General features: G+C 40.7%; 2 protein-coding genes across 2 annotated transcripts; one reads left to right on the top strand and one right to left on the bottom strand.

Moving 5' to 3' along the window:
- Nucleotides 1-28: 28 nt before the first annotated feature.
- Nucleotides 29-6,304, bottom strand: fkbp9 (FKBP prolyl isomerase 9). The gene is made up of 10 exons (XM_042077175.1): nt 5,793-6,304; nt 5,340-5,485; nt 3,870-4,059; nt 3,618-3,763; nt 2,591-2,780; nt 2,150-2,295; nt 1,789-1,975; nt 1,374-1,519; nt 643-806; nt 29-472 (listed from the first exon to the last, which is right to left on the bottom strand). Exons 1-10 carry the CDS (start codon nt 5,993-5,995, stop codon nt 296-298), a joined length of 1,695 nt encoding a protein of 564 aa, XP_041933109.1. The 5' UTR covers nt 5,996-6,304; the 3' UTR covers nt 29-295.
- Nucleotides 6,305-6,577: 273 nt separating this feature from the next.
- On the top strand, nt 6,578-11,913 carry LOC121695943 (cartilage associated protein). Its single transcript, XM_042077190.1, has 7 exons — nt 6,578-7,164; nt 7,306-7,455; nt 8,811-8,982; nt 9,523-9,651; nt 10,075-10,220; nt 10,393-10,476; nt 11,271-11,913. Exons 1-7 carry the CDS (start codon nt 6,697-6,699, stop codon nt 11,349-11,351), a joined length of 1,230 nt encoding a protein of 409 aa, XP_041933124.1. The 5' UTR covers nt 6,578-6,696; the 3' UTR covers nt 11,352-11,913.
- Nucleotides 11,914-14,028: the final 2,115 nt, after the last annotated feature.

Below are 14,028 nucleotides of genomic sequence, written 5' to 3' on the forward strand. Positions count from 1 at the left end.
ATAACAAAAGGACACACAAACACACCAGTACCCTTTATGGGTTAGAGGGTTTTGAATTTATTTTTTATAAAAGAGCATTCTAACAGCAAACACATAACGGCACCACACACTCTCTGTACTGCTACACGCACGCACGCACACACACACACACACACACACACACACACACACACACACACACATAGATACACACATACACATAAACACACAGCTGTTACCTCTTACACCCTGACACATAACCACAGACATCTGTTCATAAACCCCCTGAAATCACTGGACCCTCCTAAGACCCCTCTCAAAGTTCATCATGAGTGGTTTCATCTGCCTTCAGTTTGAATTCTGCCTCAGTGATGTGTCCATCTTTGTTGCGGTCCTGATTATTGAACATGTTCTCGATGAGACGGTTAGGATCAAAGCCAGGAGCCAGGCGACCACGACCTTCATTCACCTGTCTAATAATGTAGTCTGAGAACTACACACACACACACACACACACACACACACACAGACACACACACACACATACACACACACACACAGACAGGTAAGTGAGTTAGAAATTTAGAAACAAGTAGGCAAGTATGCACTCTTAATTACAGGTACAATTCAAATATCGGATGGGTTTTAGGAGAGATTACGTACCTCACTTGCTTCGACTTTGCCATCCTTGTTTTTGTCCATCTCCACAAAGAGGTCTGGAGAGACATCATCATTCCATACATACATGTAGCCTTCAGGAAGGCCCTCCTCCATCTCAATCAACTCGACATCAAACACAAGTACTGCACTGCCAGGAACTTCTCCTTCTACACACACAGACACACACACACACACACATATAGTGTTATAGAAGGATATCAAGGTTCTTTCTATCAATGTATGGGTGAAATTATTGGAAAAGTGATTGATATTAAAGGGGGGGGGGGGGGGGGTAGGAAATAAGTTAGGAATATCAAACAGCTAACTATTGTTGATAAACATTGATGATCAAAGTCCTGATATGAAGCTTGGACAATATCTATTGTTCCCTGGTCACGTACCAGTCATCCATTATAGTGAAATGAGATTTAACAATTTGTTTACGTTTTTGGAGTTTGGATCAGGGTCAAGGATTTTTAGCAACCATCTATGATAGAAAGTAGCATTTTTCATTTCTACAAAGAATGCCTCTGTTCTTGATGCATGCATGTTAGAGGTAAATGTGGAACTATGCATTTACCATGTCCACCCTAGATCTGTGAAGTAAGCTCTGGGGGTGGATGAGTTCTATCAGATGAGTTCTGATGAAGGAGAAGTCTGGGTCTAGCCACTCATTCCTGTTTGTAGGCCAGTGTGTGTGTGTGTGTGTTTACATGTGTACATGTGAGTCTTACCCACTCCCCTCTCTCCATAGCCTAGATGTGGAGGGATGACGAGGCGTCGCTTCTCTCCCACGCACATTCCCATCAGGCCTTGCTCCATGCCAATGACCACCTGGCCAGCTCCCAGAACCACATTATATGTCTTCCCATAGTTGTGACTACACATGAAGATAACATCACATATAAATCAATGGTGAAGATGGAAAACTAGTTATTGCTAAATGCAATACTAAAGTTACAGACGAGAACCATAAGACCTACATGGACACGTTCTACTTTGCTCTTTGTGTGTTTCGTTGTAACATTATGTCTGTGCTATCCAGTAAAATGCCATTGTGGTGGCATTTGACATAATATCCATTTTTAGCGGTGTGTGTGTGTGTGTGTGTGTGTGTGTGTGTGTGTGTGTGTTTCTTCTGCAACTTACGTAGAGTCTATGTCTGTGCCATCCAGTAAACTGGCATTGTAGTGGTATTTGACATAGTCTCCATTTTTAGATAGAGGTGAGCAGGATTCAGGCTTGGTGCTGGTTATCTCTACTGAGTCAGATGGGTTGTGGAAATCGATCACATGAACATCAAACACCAGAACTGCTGAGCCTGGAATCTTTGTGCCTGAGAGGAAAAATAGTTGAGATGAGGTTGGACAGAATAACCTCACCAGTAACCAGATATTCTGTTACACACACATATCTACATAGACACACACATATACACACTCACACACGGACAAACACACACACACACTATTTTGTTCTCTCTCTTTCTCTCTCTCTGGCTAATGCATACCTGTCCCCTCCTCTCCATAAGCAAGATGAGGTGGGATGGTGATTCTTCTCCTCTCTCCAATACAAAGACCAAGCAGTCCTTGGTCCATTCCAACAATCACATAGCCCTTCCCAATATATGTGTCGTAAGTGTGATTCCTTGAATAACTACAACACAAAGACAAATGTAAAAGATGGATAGCTGAGATACAGTATCTAATATAAAAACACTTGAAACCCATAATTCTGTGCTATCAGAAGCCCCTTTTACACTGAGATCACGCAAAATTCGCGGGAAGGGGAGACGTTTTTTTGCCACATTGTGTGTCTAAAAACGAGGTAAATATTTGTCGGCCTGCTGTGTCTGTTCACATGATCCGGCATTTTGGGGGGCCAAGAGGGAGGAGCAGCTAGCAAATTAAAATGTGACGTGCAACAGGGGGTTGAAAGTTGAACAAATTACCTTGAGTCGAAAAAGGTTCCATCTAGCAGGGATCCATTGTAATGGTACCTCATGAAGTCACCAACAGCACTCTTTCGAGGACAAGGGTCTGGGAGATGTTGAACCTCGACGGCAATTTCATCCTTTGGGTTGTGAAGATCCAAGAGCACCACATCAAACACTAGTGAAGCCTGAGGAGGAATATCACTACCTACAATGGTTTAAAGAGACAGAGACAAAGTTAGCAAACTTGTTTCAGCTGGTCAAGGGTTTCTTGAATTGCATTTAGGTCCTGGGAATCCAAGTCTTGATATCTGAGCTATACAAGACTACAGTCTACTTGTTTATCGCTTCTCAACTTCTGCCTCTCTGTATGGACCCTTTCAACAATAAAAACAAAAACAATGCTTGAACGTTCTATTTGGGCCCCAATCTACTTCCTCTGCATTAAGATAACATATGGAATGTTAAAACGGAAGCCTTGTGGGGCCAACTATGATGCTGATAATGGAACTCTCTTGAAAGGGTCCATAGCACTGTTTTACAATGTAGTAAAACCAATTATAGCACTTTACAGAAAACCCTAACAAACTCTCCAAAATCCACAGAAAGATGTTAATATGAAAGATGCATGAAAGATTATAATATGCATAAAATTAATACAAAAGCCAGCACTCAAGTATAGTACTCACAAACTGAGGGAATAAAGTACGGAGCCCCTAGGGGGACATAAGTAAAATAAAATCTAAAGTTTAGTTTCATGTGCTCACTTGAAACTTTCATGTGCGCTCACGAAAGTTTCATGTGCGCACGTGAAACTTTCATGTGCGCACATGACAGTTTCACGTGCACACATGAAAGTTTCATGTGAAAAGGTTTTGCGTGCACACATGAAACTTTCATGAGCACACATGAAAGTTTCACGTGAGCACATGAAAGTTTCACGTGAGCACATGAAACTAAACTTTTTTTTTGCTCATGTACCCTTAGGGGCTCCGTAATAAAGGGCAGTTATTGGCCTATAATATTCAAAAATCCTAATGCATACCATCTCCATTCTCCCCATAGCCAAGTGATGGGGGCATGGTGATGATGCGTCTCTCGCCCACACACATTCCCAGAAGGCCCTGGTCCATCCCAGCGATCAGCCAACCAATGCCAACATACGTGTCATATGTACGCATGCGTGTGTGACTGTAAGACGATTTACAAGTGGAGGTTTCAAAATCAAGTTGGAAAGATCAACAAAAAACATCCTATAATAACAACTTTATTCCACGTAGTGATTCCATGTAGTCACCTCGAATCAAACAAAGTTCCATCCAGAAGAGTTCCGTTGTAGTGATACCGTACATAATCGGACACCTGCACCTTGCGGCCACAGTGCTCTGGCGTGTGGTAGGTATTACTCTGCACCTGATCTTCGGAGTTCCAGATGTCTAGCAATAGCACGTCAAAGTGCAGCACCGAATTTGGGGGGATGATATCACCTGTACCGGAAGACATTTATTTAATATTTATTACACATTTATGAAGGTTGTTTGAATCTTATTCAGCCTCTCTGAGTAAGGAGTAATGTTTTTTTCCAAGTAGGTCAACATGATCCAAAAACGCTGGCTGCAACATTTTTAGACTGATTTTGAGTTTCACTTTAACAAAGGCATTACAGACTTTTGTCTAAGAACAATAATGATCCAACAAGCCAACAGACCTGGCTTGCATTATGAAGATTTGGAGACACCCTAAAAAACTGTTTATAATTGTGTAAGCACCTACACCTACATAATTGTGTAAGCACCTGTAAGAAGCCTACTTATTGCATGTAAGATGCTTTGTTGGTAATATTATTTTTGCTGATTTGGTTCTTTGGGCATTCAGGTTACTGGTAGTGCATATTGTACCATGAGGGAGGGCCTTTACGGATCCCAGGTACAACATGTGGCGTATTTGTGATTTGTCACCATCTAATTGTGCATTGTTTTTGTGTCCCAAATCATGTCTTGGATAGGCTTGGTTGTTGATTGGCCACTGTGGGAAATCATCTACCTATAGCAAAAGGAATTTAACACCTCTCCTGTGTATATCTGAAATTGTACACTTTCACTTCTGGAGCACAAAACTACACAGTGAATAGCCAGAACTACTACTCAACAGGTGAATTTATCAGCCCTATAGTGAGTTTTGGAAAGTTATGAATAACTTAGTAACGAATCAACTGTTTTAACATAGCCTACCATTAAACTGTAAAAACCTGCATTTTGTCAACTGAACTAGGAAAATAACTTCTTACAGCACAGCCACTTGGCAGCTACGACTAGCCTACATCATTCAAAAATACTTCTCTGTGAGTGTGTTCTTGTTTCAATTCAGAAAAAAAAAAAAAATTATTCCTATTTTATGAGCAGCTCCTCGTCAGGAGCTTCGTCAAAGCTGGTCGGACATCAGAAGTCCCACCCACAAAGTGCCACGGGTCCTCTGAGGCATAGGGAACATCCAACCACGTTCTGTTGCTTCTGCCTGTCCCATTGTTAACATTCAATGGTTGGACGTTTTGTGTGTCAGTCAGATGTATTTTCCTATCCATGGGCCGCTATCTTGGCCATCTTTGGTTACAGTATGCAAGTCTACACACGCACTGAAAGTTGATGAAGTTCCGTTTGCGTGCAACTCCTCAGCTGCCAGGCACATCATGCATGAATGAGTTGAAAGAGAAACAGTCACAAAAACATGCTCATGATAGGCTACACTGCGACACACAAATGGCACTTACCGTAACCATCTTTGCCGTAGGCTAAATGTGGGGGTATTTTCACAAGTCGTCGTTCATTCACACACATTCCCAGCAGAGCCTTATCCATCCCTGCGATAAGTTGCTTCCGACCCACAAAAACATTATAGGTGGAGCCACGATCATAACTGCCACATATACATAAGAGACACAGAAATAACAGTCAACATTGTAAATCAGACCAAACATTCCATTAATGGTACATGCATCATCAACCATCATTTGCAATATAGACTGATAGGCTGAAACCGAGCAATCACGGATGTCCCGAATGGTTCAACTGATTGAATGTAAAAGTCACAGATGCAGTATTAGAGCAGAGATTGACTAAATTAATTCCACATTGTACTTGCGTGGCCACCCAATAAATGGGGCAGAGGTTTTGGGAAAGAGAGAGAGATTTTAAGAGAGTGACTGAGAAAGACATTTTCTCACCTGGAGTCGAACTTCTTCCCGTCTGGGAACATGCCGTTATAATGGTACCTAACATAATCTCCATTCTTAACTGCGCGCAGACATTGCTCTGGACTAAAGGTTTTTTCAATGATTATGTCATCGGTTGGTACCGGTGGGGCATTACACGAAACAAAAGCTACGAGAAACGGTAATAAAATCATATTGTGCGTAAGCGTTATCATCTTCCAGATCCAAATGAGGTGGGATGGATAGCCGGCGCCGCCTGATCTCCGCCTTGCAGAGATTTCCTGCAGTATGGCCTACCTACTCAACTTTTTTCTTCCTCTGTCTCTGCCGTTTTCGTAGTAACCACGTCGTAAGCTATGCCCAGAGGCGCAAATCAAACCTGTAGACGTGGAACTTCGCCTGCAAGACTGCACAGACCACCCTTCGCGGCTTCTTCTTCTTAGATTGACTCCAAAAGTTAACTCTGCTCACTATAGGCTGCTCAGAAATGTATTTGGAAAGGCGGGGTTAATGGGGTTTTTCCGCTATCCGGAAAAGGGTAGCCAAATGGAAGGCGTTCCACGTGGCGTAGGAGGAGGGTAGCCAACTGATGCGACGTCCCCCTTAGACGTATACTTATAATAGGCCTGCAAGGAAAAAAATAAAAAGGAAAAAAACAGGAAGTACTCTTTGGACAGAGGACAAAACATTAACACGCATAATAGCAACAAGTGATATTAATATATATATTAATATATGCTGATTTGTCATTAAGAAAAAAAACAAATACATATAAGGCTGTCCCATCCAAAAGCATTTGCGTTGCTGTGACCATCCAGCTGGGCCGCGCCCCTGGAGACGTGGAAAGTTTGCAGGCGGGGCTAAACTAACTCACACACAACCACAGAAAAATCTGGAGCTCTCTGTGGAGATTACCATGGTGCCACGATTGTCGAGGATGCATATTTCTTTGTTCGGTCTTGTGTTTTACTCACTAGGCCTGCTCGTCAGTGCGCAATATGAAAAATATAGCTTCCGAAGTTTTCCTCGACACGAGTTAATGCCACTGGACTCCGCGTATCGGCACGCGCTGGATCAATACAGTGGAGAAAAGTGGAAGGAGACCGTGGAGTTTTTGGAGGTGAGTCTGCGCCTCTATCGGCTGTTGCGGGACAGCGAGGCCTTCTGCAACCTAAATTGCAGCTCCGTGCGCATCGATCAGGAGCAGCGCTTCGCCGACTTCCCAGAGCTTCACGCGTTTGGTAACGTTATGAAGCGCGCACAGTGCCTGAAGCGGTGCAAACAGGGTTTACCCGCATTCCGACAGACTCTCCCAAGCCGTGAAACTGTGGAGGAGTTCGAGAGACGTGAACCATACAAATACCTCCAGTTCGCCTACTTCAAAGTAAGTATGGAGATACATTGTAGTGTTATTTTCTTGACCGGTTATTGCGCAGCATGCTCCAAAGAAGAAGTGTTTTCAATAATGGCAAGTGTCTGTGTCTGTGTCTGTGTCTGTGTGTGTTGTGATTAATTGCTCGTGTAGAGTGATAACGTTGCAAAGGCCGTGTCCGCGGCTCATACATTCCTGCTGAAACATCCCGACGACGAGATGATGAAGAGGAATATGGCCTACTACAAGAGCTTGCCTGGTTCTGAGGATCACCTGAAAGACCTGGAGAGCAAGTCTTACGAGGTGAATATTACTTATTACATTTTTGTTACTCATGTACGAATTTCAGGTGTTGACAAGACAAATGCACAAGATGCGTTTTTGAACATAGGATAGTGTCCATGTGTTCAGGTTTGAGGAAATGGACAGATTTTAGTTCTGTATTCAATTGCAATGTCAGAATTCTCTCAACCGCTTATCTTTTAACCGTATCAAGTCTTTATGCCTATTCATGCATTCCTCTATCTTTACCACGTGTTTTTGCGAATTTGGGAGATAAACATAGTTATTTCCAGGGATAGGTTGCACATAACAGCTGTGTACAGTAGACTTCATGATCTTCACAGATGCTGTAAATCACAGCAGCATCATATAGGCTACATGATAAAGTTTTGTAATTTGTCATTGTATATGTAGTTTGCTGGTTTACTGAGAGGGGGCTTAAAAATCTTCAGTGTGAACCGAATCTTCAGATGAGCATTACTGGTTAAGCGCAGGTGTCTGTCACTTTAGCAATATGCTAGATATATCATATTGGGTCTCGAAATATTCACGGGAATCCACAGAAATTGAACAATCATATTATTTTATCCAATATTAGTTGTGCAGATGTATAGTCCATCTTATACACACCAATTGAACTGAAATAGAAATTCCAAAGATTTATATTTTTGTGTCATTATTTCATATTTAGTGTAGTCATTCCATATTAGAACCCCTGAGTACAATTCAAATGCAAGCATGACATTTCAAAGTGTTACCTTTCATTTGAGACCAAACACATAGGGGTTCATAGACAGTAAGCAACTGATTGATTGACAGTATGCATTTTGGATAACCAAAAGTCCTATGGGGAGTTTCTATAGGGCATTTTACAAAACACATGAGCATACCTTGGCAAATAATGGTCTAGTACTTATATGTTCATTCTATATTGATCTACTTTTGAACACAGCTTCACAAGACCTGGTGCTAGGGCTCAGTTGTGTTTCTAAGTCATATCAAGTGACCAAGAGGGCTGAAGTGTGGCCAGTTCAGAGATGCTTGTTATCCGGCAGAAAGAAAAAACAATATTCTAGCCTCTGTAACTCTCTGTCAGTACAATGATTGTTTTCCAAGAAACCACAATGTCTAAGCTTTCCAAAGAGGTCAAGCATTTGATTATAGGCCAAACTAGGTGGGAACAGTGGCCTCTGAAGCAGACGCTGTGCAATTTCAGGCACAAACTGAAATTGGTCTTGAGAACGAAGCGGTTAAACTGCAGGATTTTGCAGCAGTTGCTTATAATCTCCTTTGGGTGAGGAAATTGTTTTGCATTTGCCTAATTCATTTGATGCATTCATTCGATGTTTGTGTGTGTTGCTTGACATCTTTTGTAGACCTTGTTTGTGCGTGCAGTGCGGGCATTCAACGGGGATAACTTCCGCACGTCCATATCTGACATGGAGCTGGCTCTTAGGGACTACGTGAAGGTGTATGATGAGTGCCTGGCAGCCTCGGAGGGTTCCAGAGAAATTAAAGACTTCAAGGACTTCTTCCCTTCCATTGCAGGTGAATGTCTTCAGTGTTGCTATCTGTTATAGGCTACTACACTTGTCCTTGTATGCTAATACAATTGCACTGTATACGTGTAAATGTTCCATTGATGTTGATGGGATTTCAGGGTTGTGCAGTTTCACTTCCTGTTTGCTCTTCCCTGATGGCATTTCTGAACTCTATTATGAAAATATTCAGCTTTCGCTGTATCTCAGATGCACCTACAAAGTTCACTTCTTTAGCTCCAAGGCAGCAGTGTTTTCGTGCCTGATGCCGAAGTTAAACACAGACTGTACAGACAGCCAGTGTAGTCAGAGTAGTCTGTTGGACATACAGTAGTATTGTCCAAAGGTTAATAGATTGTCACACAGGCTTATTTTCTTGCTTCAGCATACAAGGAACAAAAATGAATAGAATAGAAATGAATAGAGTTATTATTTTTTAAAATAGGGAATTTCATACTGGAATATTGTACTGTTTATAATGATGTTCATGGGGGGGAAGAGCTGTAATGTTGACAATATCTGTCTTCTAACTTTTCTCTTGATCTGCCAGCTCATTACTCAGAGGTTCTGGAAAGGAAGGTGCGCTGTGAAGCTGAATTGAATCCAGTGGTTGGAGGTTATGTTGTTGACAAATATGTGGCGACAATGTACCATTACCTGCAGTTTGCCTACTACAAGTGTAAGTCAAATGAATGCTGTCATTTATGCGCTTATGGTGTGGTGCGAATTCAGTTTACAATATGGTTATGTGCACAATGATAGTGTCTTGGTGTGTAATTGTGAATAATTTACTATTAAGCTATAGGTAAAAATGACTAGCACGGTCATACAAAATATCAAGATCCAATATGAACAAGATGTTTTCTAAGTAGATAGGTAAATCAATCAATCAATCAGTCAACTGGCTAAACCACTGTGTGGTGACATTTGAGTGACATTTGATCAAAGACATCTCATTTTGTTGTCAGCCAAACATATGCTAAACAAAATGATCTCCTTTTAGTTTTAGTAGTGGAGAATAAATGCCACTGTTAAATTGATTGTGCATGTATACAATCTCTGCCATGTCTGCTTATCAATGTTTGTGTGTTTGTGTGGTCAGTGGATGATCTAAAAAATGCGGTGCCTTGTGCCGTGAGCTATCTGTTATTTGACCCTGAGGACGAGGTGATGAAGAATAATGTGATCTACTACCAGTACCATCGAGACAAATGGGGACTTGGTGATGATGACTTCCAGCCAAGAGCGGTAAGATGCCTCACCCCAGGCTACATGACCCTACTGGGGGATAGATTCTTCATGAGGGCAACATGTATATGATGTCTGTATTTCATGTTGTGTCCACTGTAAGTTTTTTTTGCATGAAAGTCTAATGAATGTAAACTAACAAAAATGTATGTGTTTTATGTGTTATATACAGGAGGCAGTGCGAATATATAATCAGACCACCATGCAAAGACAGCTGTTAGAGTTCTCTCGTCAAAAACTACTGGACGATGATGAGGTCAGTGACATCTCTACCCCCACTACGGGCAATGCTTATAGTGGGCAAAAGAGTATACTGCATTGATCTCATAATCGGTGCTTTGGTATCCTGCAATAGTTCAATAGTGAAAATAGTTCAATATTTTGGTCATTTTTTCCTCAAATTACCATATTCCGAAAATATATGAGAGCAAATTAATACACACATGATCAAACTAACTGCTCACAGAATTCATAGTTTATATACTGTGAGCAGATATACTGTAATCTAAATATCACAAAGGCATTTGTATAATTTTCTGTTTCTGAGAATTGGAATGATAACCTGACTCTCGCCAGATGAATTTCGTTCCACCTAGCTCCACTCATCCATCTGGGATCAATCCATTGGCGCTTCTACGCTACGTCACATCTATAAAACTCCCGCTCCGCATCCTGATTGGCTCTACCATAAAATCTGGTGCTGAAATCACTCTCAACGGAAGCGATCCCAGATGGATGTGAGTGGAGCTAGGCGGAACGAAATTCATCTGGCGAGAGTCAGGTTATTGGAATGGTAGGGCTGCATTTCCAGTATTTGGCCAGTAGAGGGAGGTTGGCCTAAGCTGTGGCTGTAGCTTAGGACAATTTCACAAAAACTCTTTCTGCACACTACATGCCTATAAGGGCGGTAATTGTCAAATTCATGGCTTGAGAATATGCCGATGTTCCAGTATCTGTTTATTTCTAGCTGTCTACCTAGCATGCAAGTTAATTGCTTACCATTAATGCTAAGCATGAAATCCAAAGGTATGTGTATATTTTCTGTCTCAGGGGGAAGTGTTGGAGTTCCTAGACGAGTTCCTGGATTCTGATGAAACTGTTGAAGTTCCTAAACGAGTTCCTGGATTCTGAAGATAAATAATATTTATTTAGTGGAATTAAAACACACACTGTCTACCAGCACACTCTTATACTGAATCCCATTCACACAGACAGCCATGCACACACTCCCACTGGCCACACATACCGCCATTCATTCACACAAACCCACACGCCACACATTTAGCGTCATGCCACATGTTCTTTGTCATACCGACAGTGTCCGAAAAAAGGCCAAGAGAACCTCCTCATTGTGCAACTAGTTCTGATAGAGGCTAGATGTAGGCACACAAGTACAAGTTATTCTGATGCACTGCTGTTCTAAAACCAGGTGCCTTTAACATCTACAAATGAACATGCACATTCTCAGTGGTCTGTATTCGGGCCTCATTTCTGATGGGGGGGATAGCAGAGATCTTCATGAGTTGCTTAAGAGAGCCAGAGTTCCTTTTATCATTTCATCTTTTTGGTGCACCTCTTTGAGGCACACTTGCTGAATACAATGGAATGATTATTATGTTTCTGATTCTGTGTCATTTCAAGTGAAAGTCCTTTCTGTGATGTACAGTGTTAAAATAAAAAGATGTTTGTTAAAGTGTTCTTGTAACGTTATTGTGGAATAGTGGCACAAGCAGTACTAGCCTCATTTTGGGATGACAAATGGAGTTGCTTAAGTATTACCCAGCTGTGATACTTTCCAGTGGAATATCTTGCACTTGGCTATGGTCAATATAGCATGATACAACTCAGGGCATTACAATAACTTGTTCCATTTCCCTGTATTTTGATTGCACTTACCTTAACAAACAGAATACCAGCAGGCAGTGAGTATATGTCTACTGCCAGCCTCTGTGGAAAGTACAAATGTTCAAACTGCAGAAATTACTGCAGCTGACAACCTTTACATGACTTGCTAACTGTGACAGATTATACCAGTATTAAAGCAACACAATGCAGATATTTTACCTTAAAATAATGCCACACCAACTTTATGAGAGTTGGAAAATGAAGTCTCGGACATTTCCCATTAGACCGGCTTAGTAAATATTGGTAAATGTTTAATTGAATTGCATCAGAATTGTCATAAGCTTTGAGTTTTTCAGAATGATGTCATACAATAGAAGTCAAGGCAAGTTTATTTGTATAGTGCCTTTCACTATTGAAATACTCTCAAAGCAGCTTCTCAAGCAGCACAAGCAGGTATAAACAACATAAGGTGACATAATAACCAACATTAAAATAACAAATAAAACCATTAAAAGAAATAAAGTACGAAGAAATGGATAAATGAATTAAAGTGTACCATATTTTAAAAAAAAAAGGAGATTCTGTGTCAAAATCACAGTTCATTCCATAAACACTATTCTAGTAGCAATTTTTGTCTACAGTTTATGTTATTTTCTCTATCTTTATGTAATTATTTAAACACCTTGTTTAATTTTGTTGCAAAGTACCAGTTCACTGAGTAAACTATATGTTCAGTCTACCGAGTATAAGAATGATCACAGTTAATTCTGGTTCTGAAAAGAAGTTTTTTGGATGATACTGTAGCTGATGAAGGTTGAGGGGTTTTGTGGTTCAATTTGCATTCATTTCTCTTGTTATAATGTATCATTCAACCTTAGGTTGACAGCTACAATTAAATCAGCCTAAAACAGTTTGAAGAGAACTGGACTTTGTTTTCCGAAGGAAAACAACACCTACAGGACCAAGGACAGTCCAAAAAAGTGCCAGTTGCAACCAACCAGTGAGGCTGTGGAATATCTGGTCTAAAATAATTATAGATCAAAGGTTACACCCATAACTTAGTTCTATTTGCATCTGACTCCTGATGTTTAATCTGGTTTGGGTGTCATTAGTGGTCACACCAACCTTAGGATGTGACTGATGGTGTTAAACAATCCATTCTCTGTCCTATGACATCCTGTCTCATTGAATTTACAGACTTTAAATGGGCTATTAATGTACATGAATTTACAATTTTGATCATAACTACTATTTATTTCTTATTAACATTTACATCATATAAGATAGATTTTATGATATTAGTTTGCACATATTACGCCCTAAATTAAATGATGGGCAAAGCGCAAACTCTAAAGTCTAACGGAAGTTAATTCAAAAACCGAGAAAACATATTTTCTGATTTTGTACCATGGGCAAGACATCATCGGTGGGTAAGCTCAATGTTCCAACAAGCCACGCGACATCTTTAGTTCATGCACAGGACACTTTCCTTATTGACAGACTTTGCTCTTTGACCATCATTTCAATTAGGGTCCATAAATCATTATTCCTGGGATTGCTCCAGCATCTACAACTACATCTACAACTATCTACAAGGTCTCATCTTCATTAGCATGGTCTTTGTAGAGTTCAAATGAAAACAAGCTATACTAATTTTAGTTTTCAAACTTTATTGTTTTTCTCCTGGGACAGTAGACTGCAATGTTGTATTTGCCAAAAAGTAATACTTGCTGATCAGTATTCTTCTACATGATAATGTCAACAAATATTACTAGCTAGTGTCATACATACCATACTGTGGTATCGCCTGATGATGACAGTTAATGTTTGACTGAATTTAAAACTCATCCACTGTAGTCTGATATGGTGCATCATTGGAATGTGTGTGTGTGTGTGTGTGTGTGTGTGTGTGTGTGTGTGTGTGTGTGTGTGTGCGTGCGTGTGTGTGTGTGTGAGAGTGTGA

Source organism: Alosa sapidissima, chromosome 21, assembly GCF_018492685.1.
Source record: "Alosa sapidissima isolate fAloSap1 chromosome 21, fAloSap1.pri, whole genome shotgun sequence".
In the NCBI taxonomy this organism is placed as follows: Eukaryota; Metazoa; Chordata; class Actinopteri; order Clupeiformes; family Clupeidae; genus Alosa; species Alosa sapidissima.

Bases quoted from the DNA above. Each gene is read 5' to 3' on its own strand.
- fkbp9 (XM_042077175.1), bottom strand. From the start codon at position 5,995: ATGATAACGCTTACGCACAATATGATTTTATTACCGTTTCTCGTAGCT. The intron at 5,486-5,792 runs GTGAGAAAATGT...TATATGTGGCAG, and splicing joins GGGAAGAAGTTCGACTCCAG to TTATGATCGTGGCTCCACCT. The intron at 4,060-5,339 runs GTAAGTGCCATT...CTTCCGGTACAG, and splicing joins CTACGGCAAAGATGGTTACG to GTGATATCATCCCCCCAAAT.
- LOC121695943 (XM_042077190.1), top strand. From the start codon at position 6,697: ATGGTGCCACGATTGTCGAGGATGCATATTTCTTTGTTCGGTCTTGTG. The intron at 8,983-9,522 runs GTGAATGTCTTC...TTGATCTGCCAG, and splicing joins CTTCTTCCCTTCCATTGCAG to CTCATTACTCAGAGGTTCTG. The intron at 9,652-10,074 runs GTAAGTCAAATG...TTGTGTGGTCAG, and splicing joins GCAGTTTGCCTACTACAAGT to TGGATGATCTAAAAAATGCG.